Source organism: Micropterus salmoides, unplaced genomic scaffold (assembly GCF_014851395.1).
Source record: "Micropterus salmoides isolate LMB-PRFRI ecotype aquatic unplaced genomic scaffold, ASM1485139v1 Ms_hic_scaffold_7, whole genome shotgun sequence".
Classification (NCBI taxonomy): Eukaryota; Metazoa; Chordata; class Actinopteri; order Centrarchiformes; family Centrarchidae; genus Micropterus; species Micropterus salmoides.
The window spans coordinates 20,294,035-20,321,789 of record NW_024044459.1 but is presented as its reverse complement, the minus strand read 5'-3'; the positions used below and the strand labels follow the sequence as shown (position 1 = coordinate 20,321,789).

The following is a 27,755-nucleotide window of genomic DNA, read 5'->3' as shown; positions in this document are numbered from 1 at the left end:
GGCTGCATTAATTTCATATACTTCACTGTATCATATAGAACACCAATTGAAAGTGGCCTATTGTAACAGCTCACATAGCATCCTTACATAAACCACCATAATCTATGTTATTTCTAAAACACCCATTTTCCTTCATGTTTTCATTCAACATACAGTGTCTCTTAAGATACTCCAAAAGGAAACAGAGTTCCTTTTCACTCTCTGACCTGATAGTTGCAAGTCTGGATTTACAGCTGTGTGAGCCAGATACCTGCTTATGCACTACACCTAACTAGGCTGCTGTTAATTAAAGAGGGTGTCTGTATTTTTCACTTTTTTAAATTAAGCATCCGTGTTAAATTACCGGTTGATTATGATCAATAAAATAGTCAAAATCAATAATGAACATATGCGTGAAATTACAAACCCCCCACAGTAAAAATGTTTTGCTGTGGGGGTTTATGGCAAGTGAATAGGCAGGCATCGAGTGACTGGAATTGTTGTAGGCCAATTATTTTGAATGAATGCTAGCTAGGAAAGGAACTGATGCTGCTTCAGTGCCTGTGTTGCATCGCAGTGACAGCAGCCAAGCATACAGGAACAACAATCCAGCGTGCGTGCGTGTGCGTGTGTGTGTGCGAGCGTGCGCATATATTGGCTAATGTCTCACTAGCATTTATGACCTTGTTATGTAGAAGACACTATAATAAAGTAACATTGCTGAGTAGACTTAAGCTGATGATACACGGGGCAACTTTTGGAGCAATATTGCTGGTGGCAAGTCCGACTATGTTTTGAACGGATAGCGGTGGTGCAGGGAGGGTGGCGGAGTGATGGGGGAAGGGGATTACGGTAGTAATCTTTACTCATTACCATTGACAGCAACATTGCCCAGCACCATTGCTCTAAAAGTTGCTCCGTGTATCATCAGCTTTACAGGCTGGCATGGGCTCTGTTGCTCACTAAGCATTGTCAATGACCTAAATTGCTGGGAGGATTGGCATTTGCTTTCCTCTGATTTACTGTGGTTAACTGAGCCTGCTTTGATCTAAACTGCTCCATCTGCAACTGTGTGACGAAGCTAATGACCTATTACATCTTGCTCACTAAAGTGATTTCATACAATCATGAATATGATATATCAAACTTTTCGTTGGCAATCTCTTAGATTATTTTTGTCTGACTAGGTTGAAGTCTTAATATTGGAGGCATCCCAGATTAAGAGAACGCTAGTTTGCCTAATCGATCGTTTCTGTTGAATATGGAGGTTGCCATGGCAGCTGTCTTTTTATCAGCAGAACCTACAGGAAGGCACTTAAAGTGAACTAATATATTGCTAAGGAAAGAACTATCCTCTGCTTAAGTCACCAAAAAGAGCATGGGTAACTTAATTAACACAGCTTTGATGAAATTAACCTTGCTGGTGTGACAGAAGCCCCACAGGTTTTAAATTTCCTCCCCATTTGTGTCCAGTTGACTGCTGTAATCTCAGCAGCATGGGGGCACTGGCACACCTGAAAGTGTGTATCTAGACACAATTCATTAGCAGAAACACATAAAGACATGAAAATACGTTGTGAAACATCTCTGTTCTAAGCAGTGACAACTATTGTTCTACTGCTCAAATAAATCACACAAACATATTCATACAAACTGTTGTACTGTTGTATAATCTATTACAAAAGACTTCTATTCAAATGCGCACAATACATTAAGCATGGTAATTCAAAGGCACTTCTATGTTAACTTTGTAGTTATTTATTTCATGACTTCACATTAGAGTCCGTAATGAGAAAATCTCCTTACACTAGTTCCAATAGATGTTACTTTTTCCTCTGGAAACATCCATTTTATTTTTTTACTAGCTTACTGAACTAATCTCTTTGAAATTAATCCTTGCCAAAGGCAGATATACAGTAGGCTACCCATATGCAAATTAAATAGGCATTACAGTAGATGTAAGCGATGGAACATCCATTCATATAATGGCTTTAGAAGTGAGAGATAATGTAGAGAACTGCAGGAGGCATTATCAGTGGTGCAGAGCCAGAGATAACACAAGAAGTCTTAAGTTAAAGCTCTGCTGAGATGACGCCTATCATAACATGTGAGAGCAGAGACAATGACACAGGCAGTCCAACCCAACCAATAAGGTTTTCTCAGTGAGCCACCAATGTCACACAACCAAGGCTATTTATGTAAGGCTTATTCGGCATTTTATAAAGGCAAGCATGGATCAGCAATGAACCTACAGTAAAATCCTTTCATTCTGTGATTTCCGGCACATACAAAAATGGTGGTCTTTTTATACTTTATCAGGCACCAGCAGGTATTTCAAAGAGGTCGACAGGCGACAAGAAACACAAAGCACACAAGAACATGAAGGTCACCAGTGTATTATACAGTGAGTGCCTTAATATAAATCCCACAGTTTAACCACCAATGAATGGGCCCTTATCTCAGTTCAAATCTCCTCTTCTGGATCCCAGCAAGCAAACACAAAATACTCTTTTTGAGTTTCAATATAAAAGTTGGTGTGTGTCATTTTCACAGTCCGCCAAAGAGGGGGATGGCCCAACAATTTTACCCCGGTGTTAATTTCAGACTGTGATTGTAGGTCAAGTAGTTGTTCAAAATGGCAGCTCCTCTAGTGTTCAAACTAAGAAGTGCAACGACATCTAGTGTTTAAACTAGGATGTGCCATGTACAGTACATGAATAAAGCTTAGGCAATTTTCTAGTTTATTTTAATAAATTCACCATGGGCCATTTAAAATCAGTAGTTAGGTCACCCCTACACTGATGCCTGAGAAAGGCATTTTGGGAGGCATACTTTGACTAGCACTGTATTTCTCTTACTAGGGCTGCTTGCATCTTTTGTGTTGCCATGACAACAGAATACAATTTCCTCATTTGTTGTGCAAGTGTTCACTTTCCAGTCAGTGGCAGAAACACCACAGAAAATGACCCCCTTCACAATCCAAGAGTTCCCACCTACCAACTGGCTTCCTTTCTCTCCCCCACAAATTCTCTGACAAGTCTGATACAAATGGCTCTCTATTTAATAACATAGCGACAGACCACCGCAAGCCTTTGTTACCCAGACAACTAATGACAAGAATCAGAGGGACTGACAGGAAGACAATGGACACGGTGTTCAAAGTAACCAGAAAACATAACACATGAATGCAGTTCAATCTATTGCTAGACATTAAAACCAACATTTTCATTCCCAACAAAGACTAGTGATCTTTAAAATACAATAGTGGTAATGTAATTATTACATTTACTGCAATCCTAAATTATGCAAAAAAAACCTTTTATTTAAAAAAATAATTTTATTATCTTTCATAGAAAAAGAAAATGAAACAAACAGCAGCGCTACATGGTAAATAGACCGGTAAAAACTTTATGGCTGATGTGGCGGCCCACTAGGTTTGTTCAAGTATGCCAACTTGCCAGTAAACCACTGGTGATAAATATAGAAGAAAAACTAAGCGTATAAACATTTACACAGACACTGAGAGGTTTGTGCTACTACAACTACCTAATAGGACATAGTTACCATGTCCTGTTTGTGATACAGCAGGTAAGCAAAGAAAAGAAAATCCACAATGCTCTTAAGCAGCTCCTTCATTAAAGTTACCATTAGGCCTTATCATGAGCACTTGAGCGAGTAACTGCATTTTAATAGTCAGTAGCTCGAGCTATTGCAGCACAAACTGCAGTTATACTGAACCTCCAGGGGTTTGTAATACATGTCGGATGTAGAATTTGTTTTCTCTTTTTCAAGTCAACGACTATTAAATTGAATTCTGTTTTATAAAATAAATAGCTGTGTTTGAGTTAACATGATACATTTTTATTGCTCTGGTCAACTTGAATATGTTCAGTGTTACTTCATTGACAATATCTGTTTATTCTGCTCAGAACGCACAAATGAAAACTATGCTGCTCAGTAAGCATTGCATTACATTTACAGCCAAAAAACTCCATGTAAATTAAAGTAAAATATTTTAAAAAGTGTGTGTGCCTCATAGATATCTGAGGTACATTTGACAGGAAACATCAGTGTCTGCATCTCGAGTGAACTGCTGGGTGCAAGACCCCTCTAGCAGTTCACTCCAGCAGCTAAATGATAAAATATCCAAATCCAAAATACCATACTTTATTTAATTATCCCTTTATATCTATCTAATGGTTTTCCAGATGTTTCAGACTGAGAGGATGTGTAAAAGCATTTCAAAGCCCTCATCTGGAAAATGTTCATCTGCATTTTGCATATTAAAATCGTTCAAACTCAACATAATCACGCTGAGAGAACTGCATCCCCAACTCCTACGTACAACATTTCCAATTTCACGCTATGTACCCATCTTTAGATAGTGAATAATTTTCATTAGCACAGAAGGTGGGAAATGTAATTCTCTTCATCCATCCTTTCAAAAGAGGGTACAATGAAGATTGAAGCGTAGGTGAGGACAGTGGTATGTGTGCCTGTGCTGCTGCATTATTTCGCTGTTCAAACTGTCTAACACTAGAATGGCCAAACAAGATAAACCTGCTTCCTTGCTTTTGAATAACAGCTCTACTGCAGACCTTCAATACTCGCATATTGTGTTTAATCAAGCACAGATTAATTAGCAATTAAAATGGACAAACAAGTACAACTGGAGAGGTAAGGAGAAGCACAAATATATTATATATATATATATATATATATATATATATATATATATATATATATATATATATATATATATATATATATATATATATATATATATATATGTGTGTGTGTGTAGAGGAGATGGATCTATAAAATGATGCACTGCCATCCTTGCATGTACACTTCAGTCAAACAGAAAACAGCTAGGGCTAGGGGGGCATTCTGGTTTAACCCTCCCATATTGTGAGTAGGATTTTAATTTCTTGAACTTCTTTAAGTTCTCGAACTTTGTAATCGCTGAGGAGGACTTTGGCCACTGGGGTCTAAAGACCAATTGACCTGATCATGAACATCTGGCAATAATGTTGGCCACCCATTATGCAGTAGCCCTCACTAACACCCGCTACCCCCTCAATCGTCTGGCAAACATATCCCAGTGCTCTTGAATAACAACAACCAAGGCCGCACCTTTGTGAATCTGTTTTAACTAAAAGATGTTTGTTTTTGAAAAATACTGAAGGCGATGGTGCATGCGATAAAAAAAGAGATAACACAATAAAGTCTAAACTGACTAAATATAAATAATACACAACAAGAAATAAAAACAAATATTTTTACCCACAACAATGAATAAACTTTAAGATCTTTTTAACTTAAAATTTTAACAATGAGGTAAAGGTGAATTAGTCATCCAGGTATTCAGATTAGAGACAAAACAACAGCACTATGTAGTTGATCAACAGAAAATGAATCTGCAACTATATTGATAATTAATTATATATGATATGAAACTGAATATCTTTGAGTTTTGGACTGATGGTCGGACAAAACGAGCAATCTGAAGATGCCACTTTTGGTTGTAGGAAATTGTGGCAAGATTGAAGACAACTATTTTGTGTTGTAGACACAATGATTAATGGAGAAAATAATCAGCAGATTAATTGACAATGAAAACTAATTTTCACAGATTCCATTTTGTAGGGTCGATTTCAAAGCCTCATGTCAAGCAAGCGACATGTGACTGTAAGCAGTTGTAAAATAAAGATGTAGAACATGTAAACTATTAAAATATCATGCAAACCAACAGAACAGCACCACAAGCCTTATATCACCAGAGAATGAACGCCTCTGACACAAACTTCACAAGGCAACATTTGGAGCATGTCTATTGTACTGATGTTTCTGTGTTGCCCCCCTCCCCCCCTTCAGAAAGCATGAATTTAAAATAAAAAGGTAATAGATGTGTGCAATCAATACCAAACTTACTGGGATCATCCAGTTGGCTAGGTCTCCATGTTTTGATACTTGCATGGCTCCCAACATTGTCAGGTTGATGTGACCCCTAAAGAGAAGGACACAACCGAGGAAGACAGCTGTCAACTTCAGAATCAGTTCAACGCATCAACTCCACTCATCAAAACAATGCATATAGTATTGCTACATTTACCCCAGATGCACATTACAAACGCAAAAACTTGATGCTACTTGAGATTCTCACAATAAAACTATGCTTTCACAATAATAACCATCTTCCGATCTCTACTACAATACTACTTACTACTATATCTTCTTACTACAGCTTTGTTTCTAAAATATAATTATATAATTTTGCATATTTACTCTCTGGTTGATGTGGAGGTCTTATCTGCTCTAGCTACCACATTAAATGCCTGTTACATGCAAATGTGCTGTATTAGCAGAATAAATGTAAGTCTAATTCTATGGGCAAGTTAGTTATGTTATTCCTCTATTAATCTTCTCTTTCAGAAAAGAGTTCTGCTAAACAAGGAGGTATCTCAAGTGCCTTTCAGGATTTAAATCTATACAACTGCAAACAACCAATCCTCCTACCGAGCTATGGCCCTGCTGCCTGAAGTGAAAGCCTAAGTATCTTAATTCCTCATTGTTACTCCATTGCATGTAGCAACACATAGCAGGTGTGAGGCCACACACAACACACATACAAAGACTACGAAGTGATTATATTTTGTGATAAAGAAGTACATGTCAAAAGTAGCTGGTATGGTATTTGAGGCAACATGGCTCACAATCCACCATATGTTGTGTTATTCTTTCTCAGCAAGTCTGAAGACTTAACTGTGATCACACAACAACAGACACACACGCACATACACAGTCAGCATGGTTCCGCTTGGTCTCCGCCAGTGTGACTGGACAGCGCTATTTATGAGCACTATTGGATTTCCACTGGGTGGACAAACAGAACTGATGCTCCAGGGTGTGCGGGTGGGCAATTTCAGACAGATGGTGAATCAATAACAATCCGGGACCTTGGGAATATTGGCAAGGCTACTGTCTACTTGTACTGGTGACAGTAGCTGTTTGTTAATATCCAGTGTTACAAACCGTGGTTATGCCCAGGGGTCAAATCCTGTTAATGGTTACAGCTGGCTATTGGTCAGGTGAAAAACGATTGAATTAAGGGAAATCGTGCTGAGAAAATGACATTAGTGTGTTTGTTGTTTTATTTTTTGCATAAACTGCACCAAGAAGGTCATGGAAGTGACTCACAGGATTGTGAAAATCATTTTCAAGTATTAAAAAGCTGTAAATCCAGAAATGTCAGTCATATCTAACTTTCAGTCAGCAAATAAGTTTTCAAAGTGTTGTGGCCTTACCCTCGGATCATGGCAAATGACTCATCACTGGAGAAATAGGCAGCCCCAGGGAGCACAGTGACAGTCTCCTTCCCTGCGGAACAGAAAGGGGACATGTTTCACTTTTTGGCAAAATATTGCATCCTATTGTATCCTATATTATCATAGGATTAAACTTTTTAACAACATGTCTAAAAGCAACACTGATGAACATAATCACAAGAAAGATAAATAAAATGACAAAAAACAAATGAATAAAATAAATTCTATTAAAAAAAAAGATGAATTAATCTAAATAAAATGCATTAAGCATTCATCTAAGTATGTGTGTATATAATGCAGGGAATCAGAAAAGAAAATACAGTAAGTCACATTTTAGCTAAAAAGCTCTCATCTTCCATTCCGTAATTTAGTTAGACCAATGTTTCCACAGCTTTGTTTTATTTTTATTTTTTTTACATATACTGTTCATACATTCATCATTGGGAAGTACTGATTGGGATAAACCTCACCAGCGTTAATCAGGTCTGCATCCACGGCATCCTCTGTGGGGTACGGGCCCTATACAGAGAGAAATGACGATAAACAAGAATGTGCACACATGCAGGCAGTCACAGATCCACTACCACATGTCACTCAGCCTGACCGGCCATGATCTTTCAAGAGACAGACACAATCACATTTTTCTGATTAGATGAGACATTGATTTTCTCAGTGTTCAACAAAGGGAGCAATCCTTTTGAATGGAGAGGAGAAGAAGGGAGGGGAAAGGACATGAAGGTAGAGGAGAGGAGCGGAGCTCTTGGCACTCATAGTTAAAAGAAACTTCGAGAAACAAGGTATTAGCATGCGTCTACATTCTGCTGTCAACACCACTGATTGGAAAGTCACTCCATAGCAGCGGCAGCAGCTTTTGTTGAAGGCTCAGCAAATAATGATCGTGAGAAAGAAAAATAGAAGAGAAAAGTGTCAAACTGCCACAATCTGTTAAATAACAAATCCAGTACATTTCAAATGAGGGCCCCAACTATGAATGATACCACTCAAATAAATGGCTATTCGTCTTGTTACACGCCGAGAGTATAATGCAGTTTAAAACCATTTACTGCTTCTTAAAACGACCATCAGAAAATGTACTGCTCGTTAGTTTGTTTAGTTGAGAGCCAAAGCACTAAAAGAGGGAAAGAAAAGTCTCTGTAGGCATCTTACCAGGCCCAAAATTCCATTTTCACTTTGGAGGTGTACAGTGATGTCTGGTTTTATAAAGTTGCTGGCCAGCATGGGGATACCAATACCAAGGTTGGCTGATTGGCTCTTTGTTAAAGATGCTAACTACTACCATTGTAATCATGCAATGGAAATGAGAACAGCATTCTGTTGAAGGCTGCCTTAACAGAAACTACCATACACCACAGAGTCTCCTTTTCAACCAGCTTAGACATTTTGGTGGACTCATCGTTAACAGTCATGTTGTGTGGACAATGCTCAAACCCACAGAATTTAATTAAAGTCTTAACATTTCCAAGATACCGAATGTGTCATGCTGAATTATAAGTCCCAAAATCACTGAGTGGTTAATCACAGATCAGCCACTCAAAAGTGAAGGCTGCTTTCATGAGGAAGGACAAACGCTATCACAATAACATGTAAAGGCAAAATGCTGAAAAGAAAAAAAAGGTATGTGTATAATAATCAACTGGTACAAAGGCTACAATAATTCATTATGTGTGTTGAAAAGAAAGAAAGACAAGGGACTTCCTGGTAGTTACTGGCCAACACCTGGTTGGTTTTTACTTCTGGTAATTAAAAGCAGGAGCCTAGAGCACATTTTGATTTCGTAATTTGCTCACTGCTTGTATTGTTTTTAAAGGATACCGTACATCCCATCTTCAAACTCCAGAGCAGCTCTGCGAATAATCCTTTCCCGAACAATATCCGAGTCCTTCTTTGGTTTGGGCTTTGCTTCTTGGCTTCTCCTTACTGTACGTTTCTGGAACCATACAGAGATGTATGAGAAACAGGGAGACGGCATCTTAAAAGGTTTTTTCTGGCCGAGTTCAAGAACACAAATGGATAAGAGCTAGTATCTGTGTTTCTACACAGTGGTGGAAATGTTAAACCCTGCTACAATGGCTTAGCGAGACAGGGTTTACACTTTATTATTATAGGATTAATCTAGGGCTGCAGCTAACGATGATTTTAGTATTCAAAGGTTCTATAGATTATTTCAACGATTCATCGATGCGTCGTTTAAGTACTTTTGCTTGGCGGCGGCAGTGCTACAGAGAGAGCTGGAGGTGAGTTAAAAAGGTGCAGCTCCCAGACACCCAGTTAACGAATGACTGTGAGGTTACAACTTACGGCCCAAAAAGGAGAACAACAAACGCATGTGTATACATTTTCAGCTGAGGTCTGCGGTTTACTTTGGCTAGCCTTCAATTAAACAATCATGATTTCAGTTAAATGCTAAAGTTGCTGTTAAATTGTCTGTGGTCTGCTGGCAGAAAACTGGCTGCTTTCTGATCAGATGCTGTCGTGCTGTTGCCAAGGCGACATAAGTTTCGTTTTATGGCGGACGGAAGGTAACATTACAGAGTTATTGTTTTCTTTAGCTTGAAATAATCCCATACTTTGGACACTTTCTTCTTTGTCCCTTGCTATTTTCTCTCTCTACCTCCACTTTTGCAAACAGCGCCATTATAATCAAGTCGTGTTCACAGCGTAAGCGCGTGGTACGACAGTAATAAATGTCAGTGCGAAACAGTGTGCTGCATAGTTATATGGATTAAACGAAGCGTCGATTTTTAGTAATCGATTTAATCGATGAATCGTTTCAGCCCTAGATTAATGGTTTATCATTTTTTTTTATTTAAGCAATTGTTGAATGGAACATGCTTTTCAATACAGTGTTCATGCAAGCTATGAAGGGCCTTGTTTTGTACCTCAATCCTTTTCTCGAAGCCGGCTCCCTGGACAACTCTGTGGACGTAGATGCTGGGTATGTGGATGTCCTCTGCAGCGAAGGTCCCAACATCCACTACCTCCTCCACCTACACACAGACACAGAGTGATGAGCTCCGCCTTCACCTGTAAAATGGCTCCCGACCCTTTAGATTAATGTGAGCAACTGGGAAATAACCTCTACCAACCCAACTATGAAATTTAACAGATTATCCAGGAGGTGCCTGATTAGCTGATAAAGACCAGCAGATTTTTTGGCAATCTTCAGACTAATCTCAATTAATTACTTTGATTTTTAAGTTGTTTTTTTTTTTTTAATAGGCCACTGCTGTGTAAAAAAAGAGTAGAGCAGACTTTTTAAAATTTGTTTCATATTTAATTCTAAATAGAGCTCAAAACAACAGTGATGGTGACGCACAAGCAGACACTTGTTCTCCAGATATTGCCACTGTCATGAGAGGGTAAATATTTGCGGGAGACGGTGCTTTTATTATTTTAGCAACTCTACTGAGTCCAGTGAGAGTCGTCTGTGTACCCAAAGCCAGCTTTGCTGAATGAAAACAGAAGAGCATCATCGGAAAACACTAAGCCCAGGAAACATAGCTTGATCCTGGGATCAAAGGCGATAGAGAGTAGTGCTGCGTTGAGGAGATTGTTTTGGTGTTGGAGGGACTCAAAACTCCCCTATGTGGAATACAATGTTTAGCTACCCATTTTTGTTTTTAGGTCTAGTCCACAAACTCTCTTTTACAAGGTCTACATTTCAGCTCAGCTAACTCTTAGGATCTCAGTGGAGCTGCTACAACATTAGCTAAATATACCCTTATTACTCTCGCATTTAAATATGGCAGCATAATAAGAAAGGTATATGTCTCAGATACCTGCCAAACATTATATTCCTGACTCTGAGACAGAAGTGCACCACCTTTATGTAGAAAGTGTCCAGAAGCAGCAGAAGAGTGTACATAAAGGGTTATTTCTGCCTGACTAACAAGACACAGATGGAAATGGCTACTGATTTAAGCAGAGTCGGGTCAACATGACTGAGATAGAAATCCCATGAATGCATGCACCTGCTCCCTCCTCTTTAGGTAACATTAGGAACTGCTATAAACTGAGTTTACAGCCTCCACTCATACAGGTGTTCAGATTCAGTGGTGGATTCAGTGGTACTCACACATGCTGTACAGCATGTGTGGGCACCACTGAATCTTGCTGCTCATTTTAGCCTGCTCTAGCTCCTAAAATTCATAAGTCTAGCTCATATTTACAGTACGCTGTGCTATTAGACGTAGTGCTCCCTGAGATTTAAAATCAACATAAGAATCAAACTAAGCTGGGAGGGGATCAACAGTAGGCGCTCTTTAAAGAACAGGTTTTCCTTTATCACACAGAAGAGAGTCCAAGGGGGAGGAGGTGCAATTCCTTTCTTCCTCAACATTCTTCAAGGGGGAAAAGCTCTTGAAACGACGAGAGCGCAACCAAGCACCAGGGTTATCATCACGTCTTTGGGGACCAAAAGGTGATTTAACCATGACAACACAATTCTCAGCCTCCCTTCTACGTTTCTGTACTTCACTCCTGTGCAGAGTGTAACCTACTTAATCCATTTACATGGAGGGGCAAGCAGCCGTTCAAAGCAAATTGAATCTCTCCTTATCTCCACTTCCTCCCTCAGCACTCAGCGCTGACTGAGAGGAGTCAACGGCTAAGAGTGGATCCCATCTTAGCGTTGTCATGGATACACAGGTTTTGGTCTGTGGTGAGCAAGGGGCCACTCAGGACTGTAGAGTGATTTTAGATTCCTTTTCTGGTTCTCTAGGTTGGGTTATGGTAAACCTCTGATCTGTTCCATGGTGAAAACAAGGCCATGCAAGATGAGACTGGTAGCGCAAGAGAATTGATGCAGCAGTCCCACACATCCACCCACATCTTTCTGGGGGCTCGATCTGTCTTTTTTGAGAATGATGATTTTCATAGACAACTTCATCAAGCTCATCAAATCAGAAAACAATAACAGGCTGTGGGGGCAAGGGAATCACTACAAATATTTTGTGGCATGAATTTCAAGACTTAAGATGCACAAATTTAATTAACAGTATCAATCCCTGATTTTGACTCTTCGTCAAATAGCGTGCTCCTCAAAAACCAGCGACATGAAAGAAAGTAAAAAACAAATCACACCTCAGGGATGGGTTTCTCCATGTCCGTTTGTTGGTCTCTCATACACATGCAAAAAAACTCTGTATTTGGCTCAATTTTCAATTAGCCTTCTAAAGCTAAGTCACAGCACAATAGCAAGCTCATGCAATTTAAATGTGCTGTGTACCTAAAAAAGCTTTTGTTCCTTTCATCTAGGTCATGTGTCCCGGCTGCACCGGTGCCCAGATGCAGTTCAGACAGGAGGTTCAACGGACGAGGATGGATGAAGCATTAAAATACAATAATAAAAACACACAAGAATAACACATGGACACACATACACACACGCAAATGAGCAGGTGTGTGGAGCAAGCAAACAGGCACACGCATAGACACACGTATTGATATTCCTGTATCTGTAGAACAATTTTCACATCAATGAGAGCTGAGCAAAGCATGAAGTGAGCTGGCAGGAGGATAGAGGGAATCAAAGTGCCCTCTGGGGACACAACAAGCGTTCTCTTTTTTTTGTTGAGAGTTTGTGCTTTTTTAGGCTGGGAGCTTTGTCAAATCTTGTTAATCTCAAACTGATTGGATCACAATGCTACCAGATTCCTAGAATAAACCACCAACAGTAGTGTTGCATAAATGTGTCCTCTAGGGTTATTAAATGCTGCAAATATGCCATGCTTATCACTAATGTTTGCTCAACCAAAATGAAAACAAACAGTGGCACATTTACAGTTTGACCACATTTTTTAAGTACATGGAACTAAAATCAATTATGATCAATAAAGGGAAAACACCAGCGTGCTTTCAGACCAGAATTTAGATGCACAGACAACCTTTCAGTATCAAACAGACTCAATGCTCTTCAGCTGAGCTGACTGCACTCATACTGACCATCTGGCCTACGTTGAAATCACCAAATAAACAAACAGGATCATGTGTTTGTGTCTTCAGATTGTATGCACATTATAATTCTATAAGTTCAAACTAAATGTTAGTAACCTAACAGCTCCTAGAGGCTACTATGCTCATTGCACTCTTGGTTTGGATTCACCAAAAAAAAAACAGTAAAAAGTTTTCCTCTAATGATGATTGATATCCGAATGTATGACATTAAACTGGGTCATTTATCATCATTATCTCCTATAATCTGGCAAGTTGTTGTTTGGCTGTTTTTTTTTTTTTAAGTCTTGGGAGCACCGAAATCCCCAATCTTAGTGGGGCAAAAACTTTACTCACATGGATCTTTATGTAACGGACAAAAATTATCTTACTGAAATGGATCATTTGTATTTGAGTACGGAATCGTCAATTTCAAGTTTCAATTTTCAATTATAAAACACAGTGATATAACACAATGGAAAACTGAGATATTACATATTGTAATAGCTTCAGTAGCCAATACTCTAATTGTGGAGCTTCCTGAGATTATAATCCCTTGTGTGTGTTTTATGCGAGTGCTTACTGAGATGCGACAGTCAGGAGAAAGAAGTGGTGTGGCTGCAGGCGACAGAGCATGAGGATGACATCGACACCACACTCTCATTACCCTGTGTATTTATAGCCTCTCCATCTTCCTCCCAGTGTGTGTGCGCGTTTGTGTATGTGGGCACTTGGCCATGCTCTGCCACCACTTTTGGGGCTCAGCTCCGGCTCTATCCTCTAACCCAGAATACTGACAACATGAACAATCTGTTTCCTCTCAGTGGAAGCTTGCCTATGACAGCCTTTATGGTTTGCAGAAAATGTGAGACGGCCAGCCAATGCAAACCCTGGCGACATTATAGCAGCTAAAAATACACATTTTCAAAAATGATTATGTTTACATTTCAAAGCACACTTAAGCCTCCGTGCAATGTGCGTCAGATTCAGATGACAGGCAGTCGTCAGGGAACTTTGAACTTACAGTCAGAGCGTATAACATGCAAATTTGCCATTTCAAACATTCAGGGTGTGCATACGTTAAGCAAATCTGTCTTCCCCTTCTACGGTCATGTCTTTTTATTTATATTATCTGTCCCCTTATCTGTCTCTCTTGAAACACTCCTACATTGACCTACAGTTGATTATTAAACCTTAGCCATACAGTCCGTCACAAGTTTTAGTATCAGTCATCAGGATTTTAAATTAGAGCCTCTACTAAATTGATGTGCAAGTATATTAATGCTGTCTGTCATTATGACGTTTTTCCCTTGTCCACGCATACAAACAACCATACGCACACACTTTTGGGGTGGGAAAGATGTCAAGGGCTTTTACACAGATCTGTCCATTGATATTACAGCAATATGATGGTTATAGCCCAGCCAGGACTCCAATTACCACCATTTGCCCCGGAGAGGTTTCAACTCCAAGTCAAAAAAGTGACACTATAGTGAGGACAATTTTGACTTTATTGAGTGTATTGCCTTTGTAGAGATACTATTACAAAACAAGTGCCATTATTATATTGCCCAATAAGAAATTGTATCCTTATCATCAAATCAATTTAGATTCACAGCCATATATATCCTATTAAATTGAAGGTCACTTTTGCTTTACTGTGGTGATGATCCAGAGAAAGGTTAGAAACAGGATTACCTAGACAACATGTCCGTAAAATATACACAGAAATTACATTCATTGCACATCTTTAGCACAAAAAGGCTAATTCATAAACATATTTAGGCAGGAAATGATGGGGAAAATTAGTGGATTTATAATTATTTACCAACAGTAGCTTGAGTAATGTTGAGTTATTTGAGCGCACAAGCAACACAAATGTAAAATAGTATAACAAATGTAGGCTGTGATAATATAATTCCAGCAGCAAGCAAACAAAAACAACATTATACTGCTGATCTTTGCATGGGCAAACACTGCAGTAAAAACATTAGCTACAACTTGAAGGACCCAATTCATGACTGAAACTGAGATTGTTGCTAGTTTTGTTTTGACACAAATGTACAGTGTAAGACTGAGGCTGAAACCTCTGAAGATGGAGGACATCCACTTAGGCCTCTAGCCTGGTTTAAAACAACAAAACACCCTCATAAATACATTCATTCAATTCACACATGCATGTCTGGTTGGTCGTGTGTGTACACCAACACCCACACCACAACATTGCATTGCCACAGTAACAGAATACAGTTGAGTCATTTACTGTGACTGATGGTCGAACAACAGCAGAAACCACTGCTTTGATTCAGTCTCTGGTGCATTGTATCCCACACTGCACTAGGGCAATTCACTGTACCTGCGATAAGGGAATAACTGGACCAGCTGGATACCGCGGAACATTCAACAATTGAATAGCAGGGTTTGGTTGCCTAGCAACCATGGCAGGAGGCTGCGATGATCTGGTAATTTTCAAAGTGCTTTTGTGTTATCTCATTTTCTGACACTCTTCCTGCCTCTTGTAGATTAAATTTAGTAAAACAAAAATTTAAAAGCAGTGCAGATGTAGTATCAGAATAGGGACAGGGACTACAATGATACGCCAGTGATCAATGACCTGACGGAACGAAGCAGTAGTAGTGACTGGCTATCGTTAAAGTTAAATCTGTTAATAATGGCACATGTATAAGAAGGATTTACCACGTAAAGTATAATAGAATATAACAGAATGTTAATCCATTTATGTTGCACATGGTAAATGTGGAGTCTGCCATGAAAGGGAGCCGGCTGGCGACAATTGCAATGTTACACTACCTCAAGATCATTTGAATCATTGTTGAATCATGTTTTAATTTAAAATACCTTAATAACACTACAATATTGTGGCACACATTAAGTGTAAATGAAGAACTTTCAGATTTAATATACCAGACTGCAGACTGGAGTTGCCTCATTCTGCAGGTTAAAAGTTCAAGCACCGGTAATTCAAACAACCATCAGAGAGGAGTGGGTTGGCTAAACAAAATTTTATTCAAGAGGCTAATGGGCACCAGCTTTTGCAATGTGTCAAGGGGAAGCTCACCAACATTTATGGAACTCACTTTGACACACTTCAGTGTGGTGATATTCTATTAGTTAACACAAACAATGGCCAGAATCGTTCATACTGATTCATACTACAAGTATTTTGAACAACTTATTAGTATTTTTTAACTTAAACTAATCAATCTGGATTTAATCTAATAAATCAACCTAGTTGTTCTGGCATAGTTATAAGTTGCAGTCTAAGTTTCTGCCCTTTGACCGAAACTGAGAAGTGCATCATCCTTATTCTACCAAATTTTCCCTGGTCCTGTCAGTGTCCCTCCACAATGTCCTGACATTGTTTGCCCTTGATACCAATTAAGTGCTTAACCCCTGAAGAACTTGGGCCTACCTGGCTATAGAGAAATAAATCTGGTCCAGCAGACAAGCAATTTAGTGTGCAACATGATCGTCATAGCTTGCCCGCACACTGCCAAGATGAGCTGCAAGTTAAATGAATAGCTTCAAAAACCTCTGACCTGGTGTCTTGGTTCCTTTGCCAGCCTTAACCAGCGCACCGAGAGAGCAGACAGGGTCAATATTGACAGCATATAACCAGATTTATGACTGAGCATGCACTGAATCCTGATGATACATTTATTTTCAGAGAGATGGTAATTGCTTTAGTATCAGAGATAAAAGGTTTTTAATGGGTATTGCAATACATCATCTATTACTTTATTGTCACCAATAAGTAGGCTTGTCATAGATAATGCCCATATATTACCTGCACTGCCATAAAAAAGGCACCATGGCAGAAACAATTTGACAAATCACCTGAAACAAAGTGTTCAGACAGCCATAAAGGGATCCCAAGAACTTAAACACACCTAAAAAATTTAAATCCAAATTCAATTTAATTTAAATTAGATATTTATTTTATTGATCTTACATTAGGAGACGTGCATTATTTTATACTAGGAATTTGAAGTATGAATATCAATGAGAACTTCATTTAAAATTTTCAAAATATTTTCAAAAACAAATTAATAACCAGAGAATGTAAGGAAGACACTTTTAAAATGTTCAACATTAGAAAATCATGTTTGATATCATTTGTCAGACTGCAGCACAGCGAATGCCCTGCAGAATAGAAGCATTTGGTTGATAGGTGGATGACAAGGGTCAAAAAGCACTATGTATTATTAGAACTTGACATGAAAAAGGGGTGACATTCAAAACCTTTAAAGACCTAGGCTGAAACTGACACAGCTGTTTGACACAGTCTGGTTTTAGTGCTTGCAGGGAACATGCAATAAAACTACATTTAAAATTGATTAATTTAAGTACCGATGTAATTGCAGAGCTTTCTTTTCCCAAAATAAGATGATTTGTGTCAGGTTCTGGAGTGTGTTTTGGGTGAGGTTAATTGATTGAGATGTGCCATTAATTTCTTTTTATAAATAGGCAATTTTTAATAACCTTTCTTTAGGCTACACATGTAGTACTCAATTAAAAAAGGCTGTGTACTGTGTCCTTGTTAAAAAATTAAGTCAAGCAATTATTTCTGAATCCATTAGAGTTTGCATAGGCTGTTTGTGTTCATAACTTTTTTTCAGACCTTGTTAAGTGAAGTATGTCAGGTGCATCCTGGAAACTTGTGATATTGTGGTGTCTAAAATCTTCCTTTCAACTTGTCATCTCACTCCTTCTCTCTCTCTTTCCTATCATTCTTGCCACTGTATGCAAGTAGAAATGCCAGAAAAGCAATCTTAGAAATGCACCTTGGAAATGGAAAAACAGGTCTGTCCCTCAGTCTAAATGCAACCTGGGTTTCTAAACCTGTTAAAACAATTATTTCATCCTCTCCACTTGCCAAAACCACCCTGAGCAGATGATTCTAGGCGCACAAAGGTGGAAGCAGATAAATCAAAATCAACCTATTATGCTTGAATCTCAAAGTAGCTGTTTAAGCAGAGCTGCATTATCATTCATGTCACTACATCACAACTTCAGCACACACACACACATTTCTTGGTGGCATAACTGCTGTCAGAGCAAATAGTCTCATTATCCTTGCAGAAGAAAATTGGGTGATTTATATTATACCGTAGCAATGATATTCTATAATTCATTGATATCCATTATTGAAATCATGGTTGTCGTCTCCGCACATGCAATAAAGTCAATGCATGAAGCAAAGTAGTATTTAGTGGTTCTTTCGGTTGTGATGTGTGCACGTGAATGTAAATTTGCCTTGCACCATGTAGAATACTGTGTTCTTAAAAGGTACAATGTGTAATTTCTATACTGATGATACTTGATACTATTTAAAGTTATGATTTGTTATAGAGGATGGGCAGATTTTGATATTTCATGGTGCTCTTGGGGTCAGGGGAATTGAAATTGCAGTACAAGAGCTGGGAGAGGGAGAGAGATATCAAAGGGTTTGGCAAGCACGGGGCGCATAGCTCATCAGAATCAGATTATTTATATCATATATAACATTATGATTTATATTGCTTATAGTAGATTATCACTGTGTTTTCTTGCCAGGTTCGTTTGCAGCTATACATACACCAGCTCTGTTTTAACTGCCCAATTGGTTAACATGAGCGCCAAAAGAAAGCGGACTGTGCTTCGCAGCGCTTCCATCTCCTGTGTGTCCCCCCAGACAAACACTCTGCCAAGTCAGAGACAGGGATGTTTAAGTGGTGGCAGGAGACAAAACAAGTATAGAGGGAATCGGAGAAACGAGAGTTGGAACATCTTATGTAGCTGCATTGATTGACAAGCCCTCAAGGCAAACTTTTCTTTTCCATCCTCTCATGTAGGACTGAGGGCTGACTGCACACTACAGTGACTCATAATCGCATCTCAAGGCACAAGTGGTATTTACAACACATCACAGGCCGGGCAGGAACTAGCTCATTAGCAAGCTAATTTGTGCAGATATCTCTGCCACACAATACATAGACTTCTTTGACATGATGTCAGAATGGTTACTTCTTCACATTCTCTTAAACATGTTAGTTCAATTTTTAATGTTTTAAACTGCAATTCTGGCCTAATCTTTCATATTGTACCTTTAAAACCCATTAATACCGGTGCTGTTTACCGCTATAAACCAAATTTTAGTTATTAATCGATCTTAACAGTTCACAACGGCTCTACAGTGAGACAATTTACTCTTCCCATTTGGTCCCAGACATTTCTAATCAACAGCAGACTAAATCTCAAATCCAGCAACCGTGGAATAATTGAAAATGTGCTTTGTGGAACCCTGTTAGATTTATGAGAGACCATTCGCTACCGATTTATGTTCGGAAAGCGCCAGTGTTTTATGGTTTCCACACACAGTTTTTCTCCTTGCTGTTCTCTGAATCAACGGTGTCTATATGCAAGGTGTGAAGCCGTCTATGTCTGTTAGAGGGGTGGAGAGGAAGACAGAAGCACACCCATAGACACACATAGAGGGGAGAGATGAGCGATCACACTTGACTGTCAGACGCTAGACAGGTGGGTAACCAGACAGACTGAATGAAGACTACATATGACACACACAGCACAGAGATAGCAGCACATTCTCACTCCATTTGTTTTGTTGATGTATAGGGAATTACTGCTTTTGTGTGGTTGGGTTCAAAGGTCAAATTTCTTTACTCTATTTTCTTCACGGTCTACAGTTAAACATAATTACAATGTTTTTTTAACCCACATGTTATTTGCAGGTGATGGCGATTTTAGTTGGTTGAACTAAATTCACACTTGAGCTCATTCCAGATCAGTTCCAGGAGGTGCTGGGGTTTAAGAATGGCTTTAATTTATATCATCATATGTGGAGTATATGTTTAAAAGTTCAGTTTTTATTGTGTTGAGTGTAGATTTTTACATTATTTACCTAGAGGGCCTATTTCAGCTGGGGTTGGGATAGAATAACTAAATTCCTAGTAAATGAAAGTCTACTTGATGCATGAAAACTATTAAAGGAAAGCTGACATCTAGATTATTACTCCATTGATAGATACAGTATGTGTCAGTAGACATGTTGCAGGCAGACATTCATTTACAAGCAAATCAATGTGTTGTTGGAAATGCGTACCTCAACTATTGTGGTTTTGGCTGCCTTGCACATAGGCTGGTTGAAGTTTCTGGCTGTTTTCCTGACAAAAAAAAGAGCAAGAAAGAGATGGAAATGTGTCAGCCAAAAGCAAAGATGAGCAAGTAAACCCCCGAAACTCTCCTGTAATATTCAATATCTAACATCCAGTATAAGCTGTTAGTTTACTAGGAGACATTGCTCTCTTGTGGAGAAAAGCTTTACTACATCTACTAATTTCTGTCATTTATATATGCCAGGTAGGTGCAAATGACCTTATGGATGCTAGAATGGAAGGCCTATACTTAATTTAGATTGTGTTAAAAACTAATGAGGATATCCATGAACAACATCCATGTATGTATGCTGAAATAAATGCGCTGTCAAAATATAGTTGCTGGTGTAAATCCTATGATATGTTCACAAACTTTGAACAAACAAAAGAAAACCATGTAGCTAATACATACTGAAAATGTACAGATTAGAATCAGTTGGTACAGGACGGCAGCATGTGCTGGTTGTTTTGCAAACACAACCAAGGTGATTAAGACTAGTCTAAAATGATTTGAGGCAGGGAGAAGCTGAATTATTTCCAAGATAAATACTGGCACTGCCATATTACAGTAGGTCTGTGCTAATGATGTTTGATCGGTATATATTTCCGTTTAGTGAAAAATGAGTCAAACGCTTGCATTTTAAGTCATCAGTTACCTGAAAACAATGTTTCCAGCCTTGTCAGCTTTCCATGCCTTGATCAGTGCAAAGTCTCCAGTGATGGCCTTTTCCATGATGTAGTGTCTGCCATTGAACTCTTTCACCTGTGGACAATGACAACACAATCAAAAGGAGTTAGTGGCACTGGGTGCAGTCGCAGATAAACATAATGACCTGTTTCAGACTTGGTGACTTGGAAGTACAGATCTAAGGTCAGTCATTACAGCAGATTTTTGTTTTTCACACAAGAAAATCAATACCAAAACAAACATTCATGGCAGTGCATTACACCATCTGAGTCACATGTGTAAAAAGCATGATTTTTGTAAACGTGGAGGACTTTAGATGTTACTCTCATTGTTTAAATGCAGTCTCACTGGGCCTGCTACACTAAATAAAACTGGTCAAACAGGTTGCAATTTTCTTTAAAAAAAGTTCTTTAGAGTGCGGGCTTTTTCCAGACATGTTTTGTGCTATGAATGGATATATTCACATTAATATATGTGATAAATACACACACCACACCAGAGTTCCAGGGAAGCAAATAATGGTGGGGCCATTATGAGTTGGATTCAAGACTGCTTTTATGTACCGCACCCAAGTTCGACCACAGATCTCAAATCATTAAACAAACTCTCAAGGAAAGTGGCCATGGGTCCGGAAAAAAAATCTGCAGTTGTCCCAAACAAAAGAAAGTTTGCACTGACTTCATGATGGACTTAATGGCACAACAACAACAAGAATGACAGTACTCTCACCTCTCTCTGCTCACTGGCGATGGCAATGCTGCCATCTTTGTTGTACTTAATAGGAGACCCTCCCTCTTGGATCAGTGTGCCATAGCCGGTGGCTGTGAAGAAGGCTGGAATCCCAGCGCCCCCAGCCCTGATTCTCTCTGCCAGAGTACCCTGTGGGGAATAAGGTGACAGATTAAAAGATGAGTACAACAGAAAAAATGTCCACTGCATACCTTTGTTATTGTCAAATATGTAATATATACCTTATGAAGTCCGGTCATTTGGATGTTGAAATTTACATGCCAAGACTTCTTGAGTGAATTTGTGTTTTCATATGCAGCATTTTTTTGATTTGTGTGAAAATTCATGTATAAACCTTTCCATACGTTCCCTGACCAACCTGAGGTGTCAGTTCCACTTCCAACTCCCCTGCCAGATACTGTCGCTCAAACTCTACATTCTCCCCAACGTATGAAGAGATCATCCTCTTGATCTGCTTAGTCTGGAGCAGCAGACCCAGGCCAAAGTTATCCACTCTGAAGAAAACACACACACACACACACACACACACACAAAATAGTATGAACTTTTAAAATGGGTAAAATTAGGCTACAGTGCAATGGACAGATACCAAAATACAGATGTGAGGCCTTATTCTCCAACTCTCATAATTTACTTAGCAATACATGCTTCTCAAACAAACGTTTTAAAGAAAATGAGGAAAGGAATCACAGTCAGTTTTTTTCACAGTCAGATTTTGCAAGTTTAATAAGGTAATTCAACATCTAAGTCTACATTATGTAAGTTCTGCTCTTCACTCCAAGCAACTTGTCAGAGCTTGAGCAATTTTGCAAAGAAGAATGGAAAAATATTATAGTTTTCAGATGAGTAAAGCTGATATATAGATTCAAGGCTGGCAAAGGTGCCTCTAATATTTTTGAAGTCAATTTGTTTTGTCTTTCATATTTGTTATGAATGTAGGTCATTTGAGATTTGACATTAAAGTATTTTTTTGTTAAACTACCCACTGTTATTCAGTTCAGTTCCCTCTACTGCTTAAGTCCTATTCATCCCTACCTTCTACAATTTGAAATATAGCTCACATTACCATAAATCCCCAGAGAGGTTGTTGTGTGATACATACATACCAAACACAGCTGCAGAGCCTGAAGAAGCCATTGAAACAGTTGTTTGTGTTTATCGTCTGTGAAAAGTGCACAGACTTACTTTATTTCTTTATTCCACTAGAAAGTGTCGTTAGAGGGGTGACAAACTATAAACTGCTCCAAATGGTACTATAGGTTGTTAATTTACTTTTACTTTTGTTTTGGGTGTGCTTGGTGTTCGTATTTGTAACTGTGCTCTGTCAATATGCTGCTATTTTGGCCAGGTCTCTCTTGAAAAAGAGGTTTTATATCTCAATAAGATCATCTGCTTAAATAAAGGTTAAATAAAATAAAAATACACATTTAGACCATCAAACCCAGACAAACCATCATGATCTGACAGCAAGAAAACTCATTCCTAAACATAGTACTGTGAGTAGTCCCTCCTAACTTTATATTACCAAAGAAAGTTATTGTGTTACTAGGGTTGTTGAAATACTCTACACTACTGTATAAGAGGACTGATTTTGTGTAACTCGTCAGTCATTAACCTCTGAAGGAATAGTCTTCATAAATCTTTATAAAACAGGGTATTGTGATACAAGATAAAAGTAAAATCAAACGTCTTATCTTATATGTCCCACCCTGTTTGATTACAAGCAATATTTCTCTGAGAACACTGCGTAATCAAAGCAAGTCAATTTCAATGACCGACATAATAAAAATTACAAAACCTTTCATTGTATGTTAATGTGAAAGCATTTATCCAAAGATAGCTTCTCTCTATTGTTGCTCAGTCTCTGCTCTTTCTAATCAGACTAGAGGAAAGCTGAGCTTTGGAAGGAGTGGGTTCTCCCTCTTTTCTGTATCCTAAGAAGCTGAGAATTAGGAACTACTGCTTTGTCCTTAACCTCAGGTCAGCTGACAAGATATCTAGGCCATGTGTGCTCAGAATACCAAAAACAGATGACTGTGTCACGCTGTCACACACCACTAAAGGTATAACACATCACAGGGCAGTGTATGGAAACGGGTTTGGCAAGTTTAACTAATGCTAACATTGTTATCATTCCTGAAGCAGCTGATTAAAGAATAAATATAAAGCTGCAGGGATGAAGTTCTGCCCCTCACCCACTCACTCAACAGTGGTGATACCAGGGCTAGAAGTTTTCCTTTGAAATTTAAAAGCAGCAATTCCGAAACCAAAATTACACTTGCCTCTCACTGCTAACCAAAATAGTCAGCAATGTCTTTTGTATAAACGTGTACAATAGGCACTGATAGGTGAAATCACTTTCCTTTATTCATACATCAAACAAATTCCTGTTTTGCAAAGAACCCTGTGAGATCATTAAGGAAATAACTTCCATCCATCATATTTTCTTGTATCAATATCCAGTATTACACACCAACACTAAGATTTAGATTATAGCCTAGCAGTCTGTGTTGGGGAAAAAGTGTTTATTTTAAAGTGGTCATACAGTAAATAGGCTAAATGTCCAATATCTGAGATAATACAAGAAATTTCCATTACCCGTTTGGCACATTTCATTGAAGAGAATAAACAATCCACTTCGACATTCAAGAAGAAACAAGCACAGGAAGGGGAGTTTTCAGCTTTAGGAATCTTCCCTCTAAAATTAAATGTTACATAACTACATCTTTCCCCTTCCAGCTCTATTCCCTCCAGAGCCAGAACATGTAAATATGATTCAGCTGTGACCAAGAAAACAGTACACATGCCTGGTAGCTTTTATAAAAAGAGAATAATCAATGATATTCACATTTAACGCATTCCTGTTAACTTCAATGTAACTCTCGCATTTCAGCTCCCTTCCCCTTATTGGAATATAAGCCACATGCGTGATTGTCTCTGTTGAGAAGCCCCAGTCAAACCTGTTTTTGCAAAGAAACTGGAAACAAGACATGTGCTTGAGGGTATTATATGTACTACAGTTCACACTAAATAAACATGTTGACTGTAAAATGCATAAATGGTTCCACTATGTTGGCACTTGCTCAGAAATGTTCAGACAATATTTAGAAGTGATTATAATCTTTCCCAACAACTAACACGTACAGAGGGAAGGAATTTAGGGGATCAATGATTGCTCAATAGGATGGCTTGGCAAGCAAACATTTTGAGTACATGTTCCAAGAATCAATATTCACTAAAAATCAAAGTCCAAAAGACAGGTCTAGTAAAGAGTAACTTCTGTAAAACACACTAACAAACCTCACAGGACAGTGCTAAAAAAAAACTACTGGCACAGAGAAACAGTGAAGCAATTTTGATCTTCCTAATGCCCAACTCTGGTATTTGGCACACTTGGCACAATGTTATTCTACACCTCAATTCTGCAGCACAGACAAGTTATTTTTTTAAAGTTGAGGCTGCACTATTATAGTATTATCTTTAACGTAGGCCTAGTTATAAAGAAATTATTATTTTTAAAAAGGAGAGATTAGTTTCTCCAAATGACCTCCAATACCAATCTATGAAGTTTATAGGTGTTAAGCTAAGGTTGGAAAAGGAACAGGCATTTAGGAGTGGAAACCGGGCCAGGTTTAAGGAGTCAAGGTACAGGTTTAGCAAGGCGGTACGAGATGCTAAACGAAATGTATTCAGAGAGACTACAACACCAGTTCTCAAGAAACGACTAAATCCCCCCACTCCATGAATACACTCGCCTTGCCAATGAACCAGTTTTACTGTCGCTTCAAGAGACAATGGGACAGACCTGACACCATCCCCACACTGATCGGCCACAATTCACCATTTCAGAGATGGAAATTGATACCAAATTCCCACAGGTGGATTTTCCGTTTGGCTGCCAAATGTTGGAAGGCCAAGGTAGGAAGGTGGGTAAATATATTTGACGGTAATTAGCAGCAGATCAGTAGTTCCCCTGTACCAAGGGATCTGAAATCGTTTAACACATGGATTAGGCGTTCATTGATTGTTGTTTGTTATTTTCATGATTCTTGTGTTTGATTGGCATATATTTATAAGGGTTGGGTGTTGGGGGACAGGAGTCAGGAGGGAGAGTGAGAATGTAGCTGCTTTCATACGGAGATCAGCGCAAAAAGAATTACCGTATTTATGTCGCATTCGCTTCTTCATACTGAACAAAAGTTTTCAGCTTTATCCCCTGTGAAAAGGCCTTTATCCCGCAACTATGTATGCTTTCACATAGCAGTCCGGCTTTACCAGCGGCGTGTCGCGGCATGTCGGCTGTGGCTTTTCACAAATAGATCATTCCGTCTTTCTGTCTCGTGTCTGTCACCAACGTTTCCTGCTCAGAGGCAGATAAAACTGCAGCGAGCCGGCAGATTGGTGCAATACTCCTGTGAAATAAGGCAGCGTGAAAGCTGCTAGTGTGAAGAGCTAATTACAAAATTTGTTGTACTAGGAGTGTTTTTAGCTGTTAGCCGGCGGTCCTGCTGTCCTGCCCAGAGATCAAGGAGAACGATCCATAGACTGTATAAAAAAATATTTATCCCATAAAACCTGTGATGCTGTGGCACCAGGACTCTGTCAGAACCAGGAGGACAGAAGTGGGTGATTGTAGAAAGTGAACAGTCTGATGAGGAGGTTTAAGCTGAATGAAAAAACATGATTAAGAGTGATTAATAAGCATCTTGTAAGTTTATAAAACAATTTACTCTTATGTCTTAAGTACATTTAATAGCAATAATATAATTTTGCTTTAAATTTCACTCTGGCCTCTTCTTTAAGTTTGCATTTGGCATAATACCTTATTATCTCAATTAAAAGGACAGAAACAAATGTATGTGTGACACAAAAGGCAATTTTTTCATCTACCTGCCACCTTGGCAGGTGAGCCAAAAAGTTAATTTTCACCCCAGCACCATTTCATCCACCCCCTCCTCAGAGGGGGGTAGCTCCACCTCCTCCCCCACCCACGCTATCTTAGAAAAGGATGTCAACAGACTGTTTAGGAGGCAGAAACCCTGCAAAGCAGCTGGGCCGGACTCGGTTTCTCCATCCACTCTAAAGCACTGTGCTGATCAGCTGTCTCTGGTGTTCCAGAGACCTTTAACACCTCACTGGAGACATGCCATGTGCCAGCCTGCTTCAAAACCTCCACCATCATTCCTGTCCCCAAAAAAACATGGACCACAGGACTAAATGACTACAGACCCGTCACCTTGACCTCTGTTGTTATAAAGTCTTTTGAGGGCCTTGTGTTGTCCCACATCAAGTCCACTACAGACCCACTCCTGGTCCCCCTGCAGTGCACCTACAGAGTCAACAGATCTGCAGACAACACAGTAAACATGGCTCTTCACTTCATCCTCCAGCACCTGGATTCCCCAGGAACCTCCTGTTTGTGGATTTCAGCTCTGCTTTCAACACCATCATCCTGGCTTTGCTTCAGGACAAGCTCCACCAGCTGAGCGTGCCTGACTCTACCTGCAGGTGGATCACAGACTTCTTGTTGGAAAGGAAGCAGCATGTGAAGCAGCATGGGAAAACATGTCTCTGACTCCAGGATCATCAGCACTGGTTCCCCTCAAGGCTGTGTTCTTTCCCCTCTGCTCTTCTCCCTGTAAACCAACAGCTGCACCTCCAGTCACCAGTCCGTCAAGCTCCTGAAGTTTACGGATTACAACACCCTCATTGGGCTAATCTCTCTTGGGGATGAGTCCGCCTACAGTTGGGAGATTTGCCATCTGGTGACCTGGCGCAGCCAGAACAGTCTGGAGCTCAACGCTCTGAAGACCGTGGAGATGGTCGTGGACTTCAGAAAGAGTACAGCCCCACCCACCCCCATCATCCTGTGTGACACAGTCA

General features: G+C 39.2%; 1 protein-coding gene across 2 annotated transcripts in view; it reads right to left on the bottom strand.

Moving 5' to 3' along the window:
* The window catches only part of oxct1a (3-oxoacid CoA transferase 1a), a 50,785-nt gene that overhangs the window by 17,827 nt on the left and 5,203 nt on the right, over positions 1-27,755 (bottom strand). For both annotated transcript variants that reach the window (XM_038703903.1, XM_038703902.1), the window contains exons 4-13: positions 22,231-22,366; positions 21,852-22,001; positions 21,091-21,197; positions 20,383-20,443; positions 10,208-10,315; positions 9,141-9,255; positions 8,475-8,569; positions 7,778-7,826; positions 7,287-7,359; positions 5,914-5,989 (exon numbers count right to left, since the gene is read on the bottom strand). In XM_038703903.1, coding sequence (XP_038559831.1) covers positions 5,914-5,989; positions 7,287-7,359; positions 7,778-7,826; positions 8,475-8,569; positions 9,141-9,255; positions 10,208-10,315; positions 20,383-20,443; positions 21,091-21,197; positions 21,852-22,001; positions 22,231-22,366 — 970 coding nt within the window. The remainder of the gene's footprint in view (positions 1-5,913; positions 5,990-7,286; positions 7,360-7,777; positions 7,827-8,474; positions 8,570-9,140; positions 9,256-10,207; positions 10,316-20,382; positions 20,444-21,090; positions 21,198-21,851; positions 22,002-22,230; positions 22,367-27,755) is intronic.